General features: G+C 45.8%; 1 protein-coding gene across 13 annotated transcripts in view; it reads left to right on the top strand.

Annotated features, from left to right (window-relative positions):
• By (focal adhesion protein tensin) overlaps positions 1 to 18723 on the top strand; it is a 159559-nt gene that overhangs the window by 111940 nt on the left and 28896 nt on the right. For 11 of the 13 annotated variants that reach the window (XM_076823271.1, XM_076823282.1, XM_076823277.1 and 8 more), the window contains 6 exons: positions 4225 to 4293; positions 10659 to 10880; positions 11456 to 11619; positions 11700 to 11849; positions 14644 to 14941; positions 15293 to 15530. In XM_076823271.1, coding sequence (XP_076679386.1) covers positions 4225 to 4293; positions 10659 to 10880; positions 11456 to 11619; positions 11700 to 11849; positions 14644 to 14941; positions 15293 to 15530 — 1141 coding nt within the window. Of the gene's footprint in view, positions 1 to 4224; positions 4294 to 9843; positions 10086 to 10658; positions 10881 to 11455; positions 11620 to 11699; positions 11850 to 14643; positions 14942 to 15292; positions 15531 to 18723 lie in introns of those variants that run through there. The other 2 variants (XM_076823280.1, XM_076823283.1) reach the window with 2 other exon arrangements.

Below are 18723 nucleotides of genomic sequence, written 5' to 3'. Positions count from 1 at the left end.
CGCCTTCTTCGTTAGGATTTAAATTCGATTCCCCACTCCGCCTTATTACGAATGTTCATCGCCCGATGCATTTCTATCGCACAAAGGAGCCGAATGCTTGCCGCCGCGGTACGTTCCGTTTGCGCGGAGAATTCAATTCTCCGTGGACACGTTTTACCGTCGTTGCCCATTGAATCCAATTCCCGACGATTCCAGCGGAAGGAGCTGGCCGTTTCGCACGCACGCTTATGGAAAAGCGTTATTGCGCGATATTTATTCGCCGTGGGCCGCGTGGGTCGCCGTACTATCGCCGAGGACTTTCGCTCCATTGATCGGCACCGGTGTGTACAGATGAATATGTACCGTTCTCGCGGTGGCTCGGCGTGAAATTGATCGTGTCTCGATTTATCACGAACCCCGCCGCACGAAATGCTCGTGCTTTGCTACTCGGGAGGGATTGAAACATTATCCGGGCCCCTCTGTAAAATCACAGTCACCGCGGGATGGATAAAAATCACGCTTAGTTTATCCACGCGCTCGGCGTTTTCGCGGCCTCCACTCTTAAATTACCGCGACACCGCGAATCTGAATTACCGCGTCTTGCATCTTTATTCGCACGCCACTCTCCCGACAAGGACACCCATCTATTTATCCGGCCATCTAGTCCTGGTAAAACGTGTTCTACCTGCCAAGGCCTATGGGCTAGTTAAGGTGATTTATCGCGCTGTAAAATATTCCCCGTGTCTGCAGCGTTCTCGGTGAAACAGGCAGCGGCCAATTTAATTTCAGACCCCGCGACCGATATCTTCGGATCGTCAGGAATGGCGCTGAAACTTTCGGACACCAGATCCTCGAGATAGTTCTGGAGTGTGTTTTTTTTTTATGGAAACCAATGTTCTGTGGGTTAGAGCTGTTTGAAATGAATTTGGAATTAGAGTAGGAGCTCCTATGAATCAGACATATCTGAGCAGTTTTAATGAGGATTACATGTTCCCCTGATGGAATTGAGGACCTTGCAATATGATCGGTGCTGCTCCATTTTTGACAGTTTTTGAGTTACGACGTGTAATATATGTAAAAAAAATATCTACATCGTTTGGCGCACGTTTGATGCAAATCCGATAACAAATGTGCGATTTATTGCAAATTTTGAACCTGCACCCGTTACTGTTTTGTGCTGTATTTTTGTTTTGGGCAGCTCCAGATTTGAAAAGTTCGTCGAAAATAAAAATAAAAATTTATCAACTCGATGATTATCAGAGCAATAATTTTATAAACAGTTTTTTCTAATTCACTCGAAGATGGTAAAGATGTAACTGCACTTATCTTACTGCAAGGTCTTCAATTTTATTGAGTTCTGTCACAGATCAAAATACCCAGAAGTTTTATAATAACGTGGAGTAGGGTTTATACAAAAAAAACAACTTTTGAAAACACCGGTTTTCAAATTCCACAATTTCCAAAAACCCGATGGTTTCGAAACTAACACGGTTTTCGATTTTTCACAAGAAAATATTATTAAAATGGAAAATCAATATTTGTACTTATTTTAAAAAATTTCAGTTTTTTTTCAATATTTGTGGAATTACACAAATATAACAAAATAAAATATACTCTATCTACACAAAACCAAGTAAATAAAAAAATTAAAGTAACTAAAATCCGTACAAATTCGTAGAATTTTTTAGTTCCTTTAATATTTATGAATCTACAAAAATATAACACAATAAAATACACTGCAAACAAAACCAAATGAAAAAAACTAAAACAACTAAAATCCGTACAAAATATAAATCATAAATCTTTATTTCATTTACTATTTTTCTTCCGAAAATATGAACTCATGAAGATTAGTTTTACAGTAAACTGTTACCTACTACAATATGCTTGTGCCCGAGGCGATTTCAAGTCAAAATGTTAACCTTTTGAATTAAATGATTAATTCATTTTTCCATATTAATTCTAGTAAATAAACCCTTTTTTAATTTAAAAACCAGTTTTCGAATTTTGCGAATTTATAAAAAAAAAAAAAACGGTTTGTAAAAACCGACAAACCCTAACGTGGAGGATACCTTTTACTCGTCCATATTTATTAATTCATTTATTTTCTATGAGTACTAAAGACGTAATAATAATAATAATAATAGTTCGTAAAATTTATTAACGTAATAATTCCCTCACTGCATCACCATCAATTATCAAAAGCATCGATCCCGAATCCCAGCGATCCTTGCATTCGACATTGAATTTCGCCTCCAAAGCGTCATCTTTCGCACCACTGCTCGGAAAGGTCAGCTCGCAGCTTCCCGAAACGACCCCAATCGCGTGCTGATAGGACGCAGTGCGTTTGGCGGTCGGGAATTTTACAGGTAATTATATTTACAAGGGAGTGGCACTCGACCTAGTCAGGAAAACCCGTCCCTTTGCCGCGCGCACGAGAGAACTCGCGCGGTCCTGTAGAATCCGCGGCGCAGGACCAAGCCTGCGTGGCACGTCGGAACGCTGTCCAACCGTCTCCATGGCTACGTGTCGCCGTCCTCTCTCTCTCTCTCTCCCCCTCGCACCCTCGCCGCCCCGTGGAGGTTCACGGCAGCGGAGATGCAGGGTTTCATCCCTCTATTCGGCCGCAGCGCCGGGGCGGCTCCCGTGCGGCGCAGACGTTCGTGCCGGTTGACCCAGGTCGCGTGATCCGTCCTCGCCTCGACCCTTTCTCCTCGGTTTTTCACTGGCCACGGAGGTGACGCGTCTTCTACCCTGCACCAAAAGATCCGGAAGCAACCGAGGAACCATCCCCCAGCAATTTTCGGACGATTCTTCGACGTCGAGCTGTGATAACGAGCCCACATCCGCCTCAGGGTGGATGCAGCACGGTGACCTTGAGTTCTCGAGCGTTGAAGGCGCAGCTGAAGGAGGCTGCGAGCCAGGCTGCGAGGATACGTGGCGATGGAATCGATTCGGAGGGGTTTCTGCGAAGACTGGGGTGGATGCCACACGAATATCCTGCCGTCCGATGAAAAGCTTGATACCTAGGTGTCAACGATGCTAATTGCTTACTCGAGGAGGAAGAAAAAGACGAAGTTCCTATCGCGAAGCGCAAGCCGAGCGCAATCAGTTCCGCAGCCTTTAACGCGAGCGTGGTGCAACGCGGAGGGGACGCGTTTGACAGGCGCCGAGAGATTAACGGGGCGGACTTTCGTCGATGAATCACCGCGGCTGCACTTGGCAAACGTCGCGGGTTTCCTGGTGGAAAAGACAGGAGAAAGAGGGAAGAGAAGGCGGTGCCCGATGTTGCGGAACAATTCGTAATAAGCACGGCGCTCACCGCGCCGACGTGCTGCGGGCACGTGGTGTCTCGCGTACTACCCTGAATTTCGAATCCCCCCGTTTACCATCGCTGCGAAGGTTTATGTCTCGCATCGTTCCCCTGAAACTCGCTGAAAGACGACAGCGATACGCATCGACGTCCGAATCGATATAAGCGATCCGTCATCGAACGTTCCAATTTGCTCGAGTGACTCAAGAGAAGCAGATAGCGCAGGATTACCGGTCCCCTTTCGTCGACTGCAAGTTTATGAGATTTCCTCTGTGTACCAAAGGCTCGTGGCCTTTAACGGTGACGCTCGGGGGCCGTTTTAATTCGAAGGAAGATGACGAATTCAAATAGCAGCTCGCTGTCGCGCGCCTGGCTGCGGGCGAATTGCTGTCGCTGCGGCGACACGCGGCAGGATACTGTGAACAATAACTTAAAGGACCAGGCGCCTATGCGGGAGGAGACGGAGACACTTTTGCACCGCATAGCGTTCACCGTTTGGCACACTGCCCTCCATATCGAGAGCGAGGTGCGTTTACCCCGCTGCGTGGGTGCCCGCCACGGTCCCTCGCGCTTTTCGGCGGTTTTATTGCGCTCCTTGGGCGATTAATCGCGCTCCCGACGTTCCCCGTCGCGAATATTTCAAAATTTGTTGCCGCGCTGGAGATATATAGCCGGACGAGGGAGATCGATTATGTTTATTATTGAATGCGGTGTATATTGGGGCGGAGGCACCTGCATTCGTGCAACAGCTGTTTCACAGGCACAATGGAAATAATTCACGCTCTATATCTATTATCGACTTTTGCAGTGGGTAACCCACTTCCTCCGCGACGTCCTTTATAGCGGGGGAATGAAATATGATTAAGTTTCTCTTTTGGAACGAGTGGTGGTTACGGCTGCGCGAGCTTGTACGGTCTCTTTTTCTGTTGCAGCATAATGGGGGTTACGAGGCACAGCCCAAGAATGTCAACACCATCTCCAGGAACAAGCAACTGCAGCAGGTAAACATTTCAATGCTTTCGGAGGTTTTCCATGTGTGTAGTAGAGTGGCCCTTATTTGTCAACATCCGATTGCCTGTACAGTAGCGGACAAAAAAGTTACCACTTTTTCGAACCACCCTACTTCTATTACTTTTCAATATCAACTCAAAACTGCAGTATGTGCCTAGTATATATATTCTGAAAGAGAATTAAAAGCTGTATAAAACTCAATTACAGTTGAATTTATTTAACTAACAAACAAAAACCCTACATAACATTAAACAAGACAATACACTTTTAAAGCCAACGAAAAGTTACCACTTTTGAACATTAATAAAAAAATCTGATATTTGTGAGAGCTCCTTTCGCTTTTAGCACAATCTAAAAAGTCACTAAACGCGGTAACTTCTTTGTCAGCCCCAAAAATTTGTTACCCCGTTCAATGTCATATAACACTTTCGTTTGTCAGTTTAATAAATTCAACTTTAACTGGGTATTATACAGCTTTAAATTCTCCATCAGAATATGCATATTAAACGTACACAGTCCCAAATTTATGCAAAGAAATAACAAAAGTAGAACAAATCGAAAAAGTGCTAACTTTTTTGTCCCCTAGTGTACGCGAATATTGCGGACCTCTCTATATTCAAACGCTATTATCTAAAAAATCATTGCAAACACGAAAGAATTGTATATACTGTAATTATAGAAAATCGAATGCTCTTTCAATATTATTTCAACAAAATTTCGATAGAGCTTACCATTTTTTGAGAACTTCTTTAAATCCAATCCATTGATGCGTTCTAAACTTTAAGGCTTGGTCGGCACCCCTTTTCTCTTGTCCGGTTGCAATAAACTTTCTCAGGGATTATTTTCTTTATTCTAGGGGGGTGAGAGCAAAGAAATACGAAAAAAAATCGAGTCGTAAAAAGGGTCACCCTAAATTGACCAAAAAATCGAATGAAATCTACTAGCAGTTCGACGTCACTTTCCCCACTGTAAATTGTACTTTCTGACAGGGAGAGCTTTCCTCACTCTTACATCGAACTATCGGCAACATGTAAAACCGCAAGGTGTCTGTAAGCAGATCTCGGAGAGCGCAACGATTCCCAATTCATTTTCGCGAATTCACTTCCTCGTACCTTTCAGCGCGCTGCTATAAAGTGTTCCTCGTGACTCGAAGAAACGACGAAGCATCCTCTCGGAGGAAACAACGGAAACACGCGAGCATGCAAAGAGGCCCGCTACGCCTCGAGGTTTATCGTGCCCGATAAGAAGCCGCGATTTGTGCCATTTGTAAGCCGGCTCTCTAAATATTTGATATTAAAACAACCGCCCGGGTATGTACGTACGTGGATGCCTTGTATTGGTCGGCTGGTAGCGCCGATTGCATCAGGTGCGCCTTCATTTATTCCGGCGGGAAAACACGGGAGTCCTATTTACATTCGAAATGGCTCTCGTCGACGGCGAACGAGCGGCCTACTCTCGTACACGTGTACCTGCCAGCTCGATTCAGCGTTTTGCAAACGATCCCCTATGCAAAATCGTTCCCCCGCCGACGGGTCGCCTTGGAGATCACCTTCGGAGACACGTCCTGGTCATTTGCATCTCGCCGCGCGCGTAACCTTTCGGCTCCTCGGCGAGTATTCGACGGGGGCGACTTCTATTCCACTTGTGGCCACGTTCCTCTCGCAATCAGACCTTCTCGAGCAGCTCTGTTCCTCGCTCGCGATCAAACGCGACTCGAAGGAAATTTCCTCCTCGTTTCAGCCAAGTCCTTCAGTTCGGTGCTTTTAAATAGTTTGATTTATTTATTCTGTATTTTTCTGGTGACAGCTGGGCATTTACAAGTGCCTTTGTATTACCTAGCTCTTGCATTGCACCGCTGCTCATTCTTTTCTCAATGCAGAGAAGACGTGGGATTATTGTTATCCGAAGGTGCAACACGTAGGAGGATTAAGAGCAACGCCCGAGGGAGAATTAAAATGGGTGCTCTCGGCGGAGCGATCACGCTTTATTATGCCGCTCTTTTTTTTTTGTTGCAACGGCGGATAGGGGAACAGCTAGTCGCGTTCTCTACGCATTAACGTCGACACCGGAGAAAATTATTCGATAAAATGGCAGTAAGCTAGCGCACCGTATGAACGCTGCTAGTATCAGCTGATGCTCCGGCGAGATAATCCAAGTATATTGACGTGGAGCGTGTAATGTATTCACGAAACCCTTAGCCACGATCAGACCTAAGCCATTCCTGTTAAAATATATGCGGGGAGGAACGTTGGATGTAAAACGGAACAGTGCTGAGCGGGCACTGACAATTGCTCGTGACTAGTTACTGAACATCCTAAAGAATCGGTACTTCATAGTAATCGCGAATAATAACAGCGATGGAATTTTTCACGCCGATGGTTCGTTGCTATCTGTAAATGTCAATTATCAATGAGAAATATTATAGCTCCAAGAGAAGCTTCATTATAGAGCTAGAGAGGGTTGTTACGCAAACGACAGACTTCAGATGACCTCACAGATATTATAGCAATCGAATGAATTCAGATCTAAATTGAACGTTACGTGCGATGCATCAATTAGTAGTCTATTCAAGATTGGACACACCCTGGAGCTGAGCATTTGGAAAATTTCCTTTGGGAGTGAGTATTTGCCCAACTATTTAGTTGGCGGAATGCAGCAATGAGTAACTCCAGAGCGAAGTTTCAGTGGACACAGTATTCGCCGATCGGGGAACTAATCATCCGGCTTGGAAATTTTCGCGAAACTTAAACGTTTGCGAGGGAATACTTTCGGAACTTTAATCCCGCGGAAGGTAAACGTTTGAGGATTCTTTGTGAAAGAGATATTCTCCCATCGATCGGATCTTAGCTGCACGCTGGTAGCCAGAGTGCAAGCGCCGGCCGGAAAGAAGTCGATAACGATAAAGCCCACTCTCGCTTGGCACTACACTTCCAATTAGAAATTAGCCGCCGGCAATTACGCGGATTAACGATAATTGACATTACCGGCGCGACGTTCCCCGCGCCTCGCCGAATAATTGCGCCCTGTTAATTGATGTAGCCACTAGTTATCGTATCTAGATTACGCGTGATGCGTAGAGTCTCTAATCACGAAACTTCCAACGTAATCAAATTTTCAATTTCCATCGCTAAATACTAATGCCCCTCCCCCCAACTACCTTTCAATTTAACGCGAATTTAACGAGTTCTTCCAAGCATCTCTTCAGATAACACACTTTCCCATTTCCCAAGAAGCACTTCAACCATGGTCCCTCTAACGAGACAGCGCCGATTTAAGAAGGCTCGGAGAAGATGAAAAATGTGTGCAGACCTCCCAAAAAACCACTCTGAATTTTCCACCGAAAGGAGCCTGAAGTGCCACATGGAGAAGCTTCTTCCACTCATCATTAATCATGGAATGTAACAGTATCGCGATAGCAACAGTGAGATCCAGTCCCTGCAAGCATCCTTCCTTCTCAAGATTTCCGTTCATCCCTCATGAATCCCTCAACGATATCCTCCCACGCGTGTCCCTGGTGCAAATTGAAAATTTAACGATTCCACGACCGAAGCCGAGCAAAAAAAAAATTCGTCTCGCGTGGCCAGGAACCCGATCCGAACGGGACAGGCGAAAGGAGGCGGGCTAGAAGAGGAGGAAGCCTTGCACCGCCTCTAAAAATACGTTTATGGGATCATAACGCCGCTTCTCGCGGCTGCAGCCAGCTTCGTTCATACGCCGTGGTCTGCTACGCTCATAAATCCCTTCCACCGCTGGTCTCACGTGTGAAATTGCTATTAGGATCTACGGTCTTACCGCAGCTGTCGTTCCTCAGAAGTCGTAGCTGACCGCCACGCCGAGCGTCCTTCGTGCCTCTCACGGTTGCTCGGGACTCGAGCGATCCACGGGGTTCCTCCTCCCGTCTCCAAACTCCTCGTTGGTAATGGGAATCCACCACCGCGGATAGTCCCGCGATTTGTCAGGCGTCACGCGCGAAGAAGTCGTTATATCGTCCGAACAGCTGGATTTTTGCGCGCCGGACGAGCGACTCCCGCGGTGTGCAGCTGGATGTCTGACAGCGTACGGTACCCTTTCTACTTCCACTGAGTTACTCCGTGGAGAACGAAATGATAATGGCTCTTACGCAGTGGGCAATAGCTTCTCGAGGCAACGGACAGGAATTATCTCCTAGGAATTAAATAATCATTAAAAGTATTCGAGGCAGTGGTGAATTTAAGGAAAAAGGCCCAGGTGGCAAACATTCTAGGGCAACCTGTACATATAATAGAATTACATGTAAATTTACGCGCGTGTGGTATGAAAATTATTTTGTGTAAAATTAGTTTGGGTAAAATTATAATTTATTTGGAAGATGGGGCCCTGGAGGAGCCTTCTGGGTGGGGGCCCAGGTGACAACTGCTCACCGGTCACCCGTTAAGGGGGGAACCTGGTTTAGGGCGCTGAAAACACGATGATTTTTTAAGAATTATTTTCTCAACAAATATAAATAGTAGATTCTATTTATATTTGTTGAGAAAATAATAGTAGATTCTATTTATATTTGTTGAAAAAATAATAGTAGATTCTATTTATATTTGTTGAGAAAATAATAGTAGATTCTATTTATATTTGTTGAGAAAATAATAGTAGATTCTATTTATATTTGTTGAGAAAATAATAGCAGATTCTATTTATATTTGTTGAGAAAATAATAGTAGATTCTATTTATATTTGTTGAGAAAATAATAGTAGATTCTATTTATATTTGTTGAGAAAATAATAGTAGATTCTATTTATATTTGTTGAGAAAATAATAGTAGATTCTATTTATATTTGTTGAGAAAATAATAGTAGATTCTATTTATATTTGTTGAGAAAATAATAGTAGATTCTATTTATATTTGTTGAGAAAATAATAGTAGATTCTATTTATATTTGTTGAGAAAATAATAGTAGATTCTATTTATATTTGTTGAGAAAATAATAGTAGATTCTATTTATATTTGTTGAGAAAATAATTCTTAAAATATCACGATGTTTTCAGCGTCCTGAACCAGGGTCCCCCCTTCAATCCGCCACTGAATCGAAGGTTTTCTTTTTTTCTCGCGAAAAAATGTTATTTGGTATAAATGGATATTTTTTCAAACGTACCCTCTGTTCTGTACTATATTTAGTTTTCCGTGTTCAATATTGCCACAAAATTGATAAGATTATTGTCGACATTCACGAAGGTGCCACGCAATTCCTTGACAAGGAACTTATTCATATTCCCCCCCGTCGGCACGACTTTTCCTCCGCCGCCCTTGAAGACGAATTACTCACGCAGCCGGCTTATCGCGTTCTCCATAGTGAATCCACCGTCTCGCTAATGCGTCTCGCGTCTAATGACGAGCGTGACTTGAACCGAAGTCACGCTACCTGGACGAATTCGTTACATCATACGTGCATGCAAAAATGCATGCATACACGCGTCGATAAATAAGAGGAGGGGAGGCTCTGCACGTCAGGTGTGCGAAATGAAACGCAGTACGACTATCGGACAAGACTGACGATCACTGGATATACCTACTCTGGCCAGTGTGGCAGAACCGAGCGAAACACAATACCTGGCAGCCTGTCATTCCGCCGTGGCTCGTCGTTCTCGCTGTCCTTCCCCGACGATTTCCCTGCCAGGAGGAGCGCGGCGTTCGCGCTGGAGCGTACAGGATTTCATGTCGATTCGTTCTGATACCGTGGCTCCCAGAAGAGCATCAGCATGTCGCAGAAGTTCGTCGTCAGGATCGTCTACGCGCCGAAGTACTCCAAGGTGCATTCTCCCTCGGAACGAGGAAATTCTCTGTGCTCCGCGATCTGTGAATTAATAAAACGGCACTTGGTAATAAAAGTCTAAAGGCTCCGCGAGGAGGGTAGATCTGCCAGTGGACATCAGAACGTGATTACAGCCTCCATGGTTTTAAAGTTCACCAGGATTTGTTGCCCGCAGCATAACGTAAAGATAGTGACTGAATTTTCGGGCAGAAAGAGTTTAAGAAGACGAGCGTCGTTAAAAATGCTTCGCGGTGTAGGATTTAGTGCTGGGTTAGGAAGATCCAAGTGGTCCTCGTTTGTAATTATGATCCTTCAGCTCCCAAGTGCCTCTTCCTTTTCCTCCCTCGTGAAACTTAACCTTTATAGCCCCCGAGTTCGTGTAAAATAGAACAACAGAATTTTAGAGAGACCTACCGTTGCTCGGGAAGGTTCGTGTAGCTTGGTCCCGCAGGAGGAGTGCAGGAGGGTTTTAAAAAATTTGTCTAGCCCAAGCGGAGGGTTGAAAAAGGAGCTGCGGTTGTGCTCCTGTTGGGAGCATCAGTTTCATTAATTATGGACGCTGTTGTTGCAGGTGCAGACGTCCTCGTCGGCGACGACACCCGCGAGGACGCCGGGCGTCGGCGCGGACGCGGCGACGACAGGATCTGGGAAGGGTGGAGGTCGTATCACGGAAGTGATGGAGCTCTGTTACGTCACAGAGAGGATCATTGCTCTTTGGTACAAAGAGGACGCGCAGGGTGTCCTCGAGCACGCCACCACGCTCCTGCGAGGGAAGCACGCCAATAATTATATGGTGAGTATCGGGGAGAATGGTGAATTAATGGCCGACTGCGCGGCGTAACGTTTTTATTAAATAATGGTCGCCATTAAATGGAACGATGGCACGATAATAGGCGGCAGATAACCTTTATCGAACTTGATTAGCATAATACTGTGCGCTTGCATTCGAATTGCTTAATATCCTATATTCTCTGCGCGCCGAACACTTTGTGGGGGTTGTGGCACGAGGGGAGGAAAGAGTGTTACGTGGATCTTTCGAGCACTATCAGAATTATAACAAAATAACGAGGTCGCGTACTCTGCAATTGATTATCTACAGTTTAATAAAAAAAGTTTCCCAGAGGGAGCCAAGAGGCCCTGGCACCCCCCACAGAAGGGGCTTTGTAAAAAGCAAAAGGAACTGTATTTTATTCCTTAAATAAATTTTTATAATCACCTAATCAATGCTGTTGAATTTGCATTGAAAATATTTGTATCCCCTCAATCGGCTCCCTCAAGATTAAATCCTGAGTGCGCCACTGTCAACTCCGACTACCAGCACATCCACCCAACTCGATCGCAGCTCTCATGAAACCATTTAACTCGCAGATATTCAACCTGTCGTCGCCTGGTCGCCCAGGGGAGCCGAACACCAGAGAGGCAGGCTGGCCACAGGGCCTGGCGCCCAGTTTGGAAAGACTGTGCGCCCTGTGCAAGGAGCTGGACTCCTGGCTGAACGGCGCGCCGAATCGCGTGGTGGTCCTCCACGCAAGGTGAGTGTCCCTCCGCCTCCGTTCAGGACGGAGATGGCTCGAAAGGGCTGCATGGAAGTTCATTGGACGCCTCTGTTCAGGGGAAGCAAAGAACGATTGGGTGTGGCGGTGTGCGCGTACATGAACTACAGCAACATCTGCGGTGGACGTGACCAGGCGCTGGACAGGTTCGCGATGAGGCGATTCCTCGACGACAAGATTGGATCCCTGCAGGTTCCGTCGCATCGAAGGTAATGGCCGCGGTGCATGGATGTTACTAGCTGTTGACGTTCGATGATAAAATTCACTTTATCGACCGTTAGGCCCGAGTTACACAGATAATGCGACGATGGCATTCGACGGGCGTGGCTCCTTCGCGAGGAGCATGATGGATGGTTAATAACGTTATTCCGCGGCGCTTATTTTAATCCTACGAGCCTGTCGTCGTTCGTTACGCCCGTGATTCAGTGTACTTCGATACAGGCTTCCTATTTTCCGGGTTACATAAATCGTTACGTCATTAATTAGCGAGCGCCGCATGAATGTCAGGGGTGCAGCAGTGTTTGTGGAATCATTGCACTTTCTTGGCAAGCAGCTTCTATCGAGCAGCCCGATTTTTAGAATCACTCGAGTTATTTAAAACTGAGAATGTGTATCCCGGAAATGATGCAAGTGATACCCCGTACCTCCATCTCGAGATGGTGTAACGATTCCCACGGACAAGAATGGTGCGATTTCAACCTTGACTATTCATTCAGCGCTTGGAACATCAAGTTTACAGTGACGTGACGCTATTGCACTCATTGCTAGATTTGCATGAAATCGGGTTACGAACAGCTGTTACGGCTCTCTTTCGACTCTCCGCGTGATATTTTGCGACACTTTATATTCCAGAGATGCGATGCTTAAGTTTACATTCAGAAAGGATGAAAGTGTCTCAGAATGAAGACAGAGAGAGAGAGAGAAAGAGTCGCCTTCAACATAAGTCTGACGTCCTCGAAAAAACAGAAGCTAAGAACTCGCAGTATCATACCGTAAATTAAACGGTCGTATAACAGTCTCGTAAATCCCATCATAGACTTCCACTTTCAAGGCTATTACACGGCCTTGAGTGCTCGTACTTGCTTACCTAGTTGGCTGATTACCTTGTCCTTTACTTCAATGAAGGGTAGTACAATCGTGAAAGAGATCATACTGTGCACGGAATAATAAATAGAGCAGGTCAAACAAATTTCGGAAATAAAAATCATGAGGGTCCTGTAGGAGGCTCTGTAAAGCTTCAGTCTAGGTTTTCTATCGTAAACACATTTAATTCCGCCTACGTGGACGCGTTAATTCTGGTCATCAACCCAAACCCTTGCACACCCCTTGAGCTTAATTCCTCTCGGTTCGCGCGGAGCATCGTCAAACATAACGATCCTCCGTGGATTCCTGCATTTAGACGCTGAAGGCAACCCCTCGACCGTCGTCTCCGGCTGTTCGCCTTCCTCGTTCCCCCGTTGGCATCCTGACCGATCGAGTTTCCCCATTAATTCCACGAGCGACGGGCATTCGCATGTCGTTAGCGTGGCCGCGGTCCCGCGGACGTATGAATCCATTATCGGCGGTGCTGGCCAGCCCTCGAACACGGGCCGCGTAACGTGCGCACACCTTAGGTGCCACTGGGAACAGGTTTTTTCATTAGGAGGATCGGCTGGCCACCGACGCCGATCGTATCTGCTTCGTTACGAGCGACACGCGAGGATTCGTGAGAGAGCCCGCGAAATTACGGCCGTGGACGATCACGATGCCGCATAATCGGCAGGTACTTCGGCAACCCGCTCGTTCTGGCCACTCTTCCGTGTTTGCCGTGTGTATTACAAGCTTGAAATTAATCGCCATTACGCGGGACCGTCGCTGAGAGACCATAGGGAGCTTTCCCCTGATCGAAGACGATGGAATCTGCTTTCGCGATGTTGAACGTAAGGATCCTGCCAGGCGAGAGGTTCCGATGCTTTGTGATGGAATTTGTGATCCTGTTTACATATTCTCTGCTTCTTTGCCGTCTTTTTCTTGAAATATTACCATTTCTGGTGGCGAATACGTTTCGGGAGTGATGTGTTCCATATAATAATAATATAATAATTCTTTATTGCACAGTAGACATTGCGAAAGTAACAGGAAGATAAAAACACAAAGATATATAAGAAACCAAGAAACAGAAAAATAATAGAGTTAGAAATTATATTCAGCATGTAAAAGTAGAAGTAGAGTGCCAAATGCGAGGTACAGCTGCCAGCTGTTGTCAACCTAACCATTTAAAAATAGTTAAAACTAACAATAACAGTGTGTACATATATAATGAATGTTGTGATGAAAACAGGCACAGTGATTTTGTCTCTGGACGTATAATAAGTAGAGCGATCTATACCTGCTCAGACACGAATTAATATTGAAATGTCAATGCCTGAGGTGTTCTTTAAATATTTCATAACGTTTTTCTAAGGTTCTCACACGGTGCGCAGTGACAGAGTTTCTAACGGGGCTGGATGCGTTCGAAGTAGAACAAGCCATTCCTGGTCAGACACCATTTAATCCAGGAGTACTTATTGCGGTCCGAGACATTCATTAGCTGTTTCTCAGTTCATTTCTAGTATTTTCTAACGATGCTTTCCACCACAGAGCTCAAGAAGCTTGACTACGCAATAAGTAGAAAAGCTCAGTCATGGTCAGACACGAATTAACGCCACAGTGTCGCGGGCTGACTCGCGCATTTTTGTTCCCCCGAGTATTACGCGACATAAACCAACAATATATCACTTTGGCAGTTGTTTTAGTGACGAAAGCGAGTGCTGGTGAACAATTTCATTTCACCTTGACCCAAGTAACGCGAATAATACGCTTCCCGAGGAACATTATTAAAATGATAATAGCTGCTCCGTGTCATCTGTCGTAATGCCATTGTCGCGAAGCTTTGGGGCTCCAGAGCCGAGTTTCCTATCAACGTCACTGTCACCATTGTTCTAGAAGTGACGCCCAACGATTCGTCTGGTTCCCTTTCCGCAGGTACATCAAGTACTTCAGTGGCCTGCTCTCCGGCTCCTTGAGGATCAGCCAGTCACCTCTCTATTTAACGCACCTCACGGTTCTCGGTGTTCCACTGTTCGAGCCCACTGGTTGCCGTGCATTCCTCAAGGTATACGAAGGCCTCACGCCCGTCTACACCTCGGATCTCTACTCCGTAACGAATGCACGGGAATTCACGGTGAATCTCGGCGGCCTCCGTCTGAGGGGAGACATTCTGGTGAAATGTTACCACAGGGTGTACTCGAAGCAGAGCCGGGAAGTGATGTTCTCCCTTCAGGTAAGTCCACAAGAATTCCATTTCCAATTAAACTAGCTAAGCTTACGTATTAATATAGAATCCCACTGCTTTGCAAAAAACTGTGCACTTTCTTACTATTTATGCGACGAGAATTCCCACAAATTATTCTACCCCTAATACCAAAGGAGCATCGCTAACTAACTCATCGATTAAGGAACTTTCAAACACCATTTACCCCAGGGTTCAAGTAGCATGTAATTACCAAGATCTTATCGCTGTTCCGTGTCTCGTTACACACGGAATCAGCAGAAGCGTTGAGGGGCGCTATGATTGCGTAAAACACGATGGTTATGCGGCACATCTAAACGGTTGGCTCGCTTGTTGCCGCAGTTCCACACGTGCGTAATCACGGAGAACGTGGTGTCCTTCCCTCGCTCGGAATTGGACGTGGCTTGCGACGATCCTCGCTGCCCACCTGATAGCGTGGTGACCCTTTACTTCGCCATGGACGCCAAACGCCAGGACGGTCCAGTGCCAGCTCCGACGCCGGCTGTGCCTCACGCTTCCGCTCACCACGACCCCATCCTCCACTGGGACAGTTACACGAATCTCGAAATCAGCGACGACGGTGAGTAATCTATTTATTCCACCCATTTCCATCGGCCTCTGTCACGTAAAACATCTAGCCACATCGCAAAGAATGTCAAGAAGCTCGATTAACGATAGCTTCTGGTTACCAGAGCCACGACCACAGAACAAGACGGTCGATTAAGTTAGATTAGAGTAGATTACAACGCGACCGTCCAATTTGCTGCAATTGCTACAACTCTGTCTTAGATCGGGTTACTCGCGAGGTCAGTAACGAGGCTTGTTTAGAGTCTGCTGAAGATGGATTAGAGAAGGCTATCGAGAAAGGCGAATGGACGAAGCTCTCGCCTGGATTTGTCCCTTGTCCCAGTGATTCTCACGTTGCACTGTGTTAAAAAAAAAATGTGATTGAAACGCGTTGGAGGAATTAAGGATTCCTGAGGGATTTTTTACGCTTCTGCGGAAGTTCGCGGTGTAACGATGCCCGGCGTACGATTAATTAACTGATAGCTCGAAACTGCCCGCCCGTAATTCAAGTGACGGTACTCATCGCCCGTAGACTAATTCGCGCTAATTTTCGCCCTAATGGTGGCCAATTAACCTCGATCTGTCGGTGAGAACCAGTCAGATATACAACTTGGCTCCGCCGTGGGGGAGGGAAACGGCGATCGAGGGGGTCGGGTGGGAATCGGACAGAGACGAAAATCTAGCAGTTAATGCGGTGTATTTAAGCTGGCTGACTAACGCCGCCGGAAATACGTCCCGCCAAGCGGAGGAGAGACGGCGGTTTATCGCGGCGACACTTTATCCTGAAATAGATCAAAGGTCGAAGCAAATGGGTGGGCAAGGTCCGTGCAGTAAGAAGCTTTTGTGCATTTGATTTCCCCGTTCGTTACGGAAACCTGCCTTTTTGCCGCCCTATAGGTTTCGCTTTGAAAGCTCGAGGAGGGGGCAAAAAGTGGAGGGACTCCGTTTATCTTGTCAGATACTATCCCTGGAGAACTGTACGAGAAATGGGGATGAAGCGAATTTGCTCCAGTTAATTTCATGCCGGTGCACGGCTTGTATTACCTCGCAGAGAGGAGTATGAAAAATTCGAGAGCTGATTTTAATTGTTAGGGGTAAATGAGCTCCACCCTCGAGTCCGCTTGGTATTTTCTCAAGAGTAATCGTGCCGCGAGCGGGTCCTCGGCTGGTAGTCGATTCCCCCTGCCCGAATTCCGACCTACGTTAAACGAAACGAAGCGAGTCGTCGCCCACGCGGCTCCACCTCCGGTTCACCGAACCGTTTCGAATATTCGGAACGATTACGTCACCGCGACGCGTCCGTCAAAAGCGATGGAAAGGAACGAGACGGAACTAGGAGTCGACTCCCGATTCAATTCGTTTCGTTAACGATCGGCCCATGCTTCCAATAAAGCTGTGACCCAAATTGCCGGCGATGGCTACGTCGGCGTTGCTCGCTCGCGAAGGCTGAAAGTGACGAAGATTGGGGGAGAATACAGAGGCACGTGTATCGGGGGCGCGGATAAAACATCGGCGGGGTGAAATAGATAAATAGAAGGAGATGGGCTGGGCCGATTGCAGGGCGAAGTAGATTGACCGCAATGGCAACAATGACCCCTTTGGTCGTGCCGTGGGTGTGACCGAAACGAAATCAATCGTGATTCCATTGATAACCCTGGAAATGTTGGAAACTGAAAACTGTCAGAGATTTTGAAGGGAATCGATGCTATTGGTTATTCTTTCGCCGCGCGATGCTGATTTTCTTCCTGTTATTGACAAGCTGCGTCACGCTCGCGACAGCTTTTCATTTCTGGCTTTTGTTTCTGATGGAATGTATCGAAATAGAGTATGTACCTTTATTCTGTGTGATGTAGATTGTGGAATGTAGGTCCTGCTTGTTATACATGGAGATTTCTGGTAGCAACTGGGACTAACAGAACTGTCGAATCACAATTATTAACAGAACGAGTGGCTTTCCTTGTTTTGGTAATAATAGAAGTGGAAATTTCTTATTAGAAAATAGTATTAAACTAATGTAAAGCAATTGTTATTTTATTGCTTATTTCTGCTGATACCTAATTAGGGTATAAGCTTCGTGTTATGGAGAATGCAGATAAATTCATTAAACCTTGTTTCTTTACTGGTGGACTAAAGTATTAGAACTTAATTTTCTCGACAAAGCTGTTTTGTGGCATTCTCTGTCTTCCTTTTACCCTTCTTGTGATACTTAACCCTTAACTGGTATCCTGGGGTCGCTCATGACCCCAAGCACCCAAAGTTCGATGTACAATTTTCGGTTGTCTAAGTTGGTAAACTGAATTTCTAATTAATTTTATAATAATAGTTTAACTTTCTACGCTTCTATTATTTTCTACGTTACCTAAGGAAGAAAATATTCATAGTGGTTGCTCTAGTGTCGACTTCACAAATTTCTGTGCCCTTTTTTATTTGGGGTCTGCCACGACCCCAGTATACCAGTCACGTTTGCCAAAAACAGTATACCAGTTAAGGGTTAAAAGAATTATTTCCGCAACTATATTCGTCAAATTATTGGAATTTGCTTCGCATTCGATGGAGAGGCGTAACTCATTCAACTGGAACCTTGAGGAGTAAAATAGTACACATTATTGGAGCCCACACGGTGCACCCACGCGATAGAAAAAAAGATTCCAAGAGCGTCGTTCTGTCTTCACGAACGATCAACTTTAACGACCTGATGAGCTACGTGACGGACGAGCCAACACGAAAACTTTTTACGCCAGACGTCGACAGAATAACGTTCCTTTCGTACCAATTCCTCCATGTCTTCGGATCATCGAGAGTCGACGGTACTTGTGACAATATTAGTCCGCTCGCACGATCACCGAATAAAAGCAGGGGAATAAATTTAATTAAACGAGTGGAACTGAGAAACGACCCAATAAGGCGAACATTTTCTAACGCACAGTCCTACATTTATGTCATTTACTTGTTTCCAAGCACTTCCCTATTTTCAAGGAAGTTTCTCAATTTCACAAACACTTATTTCATTTCCCCGAATGGGTCGTGGACGCAAAGTGCCCTCAAAGAGATTTGTCCTCCAGGTGGTGTTTCTCTGCCCCGCCAACTTTTATTACATCTGCTCTATCAATTTCTCCCGCTCCACTTGGGTCCACGGGAACGGTGCCGAGGAAGTGGGAGGGGTCGCACCTTATGGCAACGTGGAAATCTAAAATTAAGAGCACGCC

Source organism: Andrena cerasifolii, chromosome 11, assembly GCF_050908995.1.
Source record: "Andrena cerasifolii isolate SP2316 chromosome 11, iyAndCera1_principal, whole genome shotgun sequence".
Classification (NCBI taxonomy): Eukaryota; Metazoa; Arthropoda; class Insecta; order Hymenoptera; family Andrenidae; genus Andrena; species Andrena cerasifolii.
The sequence above is the reverse complement of the archived record's forward strand: the minus strand, read 5'-3'. Positions and strand labels throughout refer to the sequence as shown.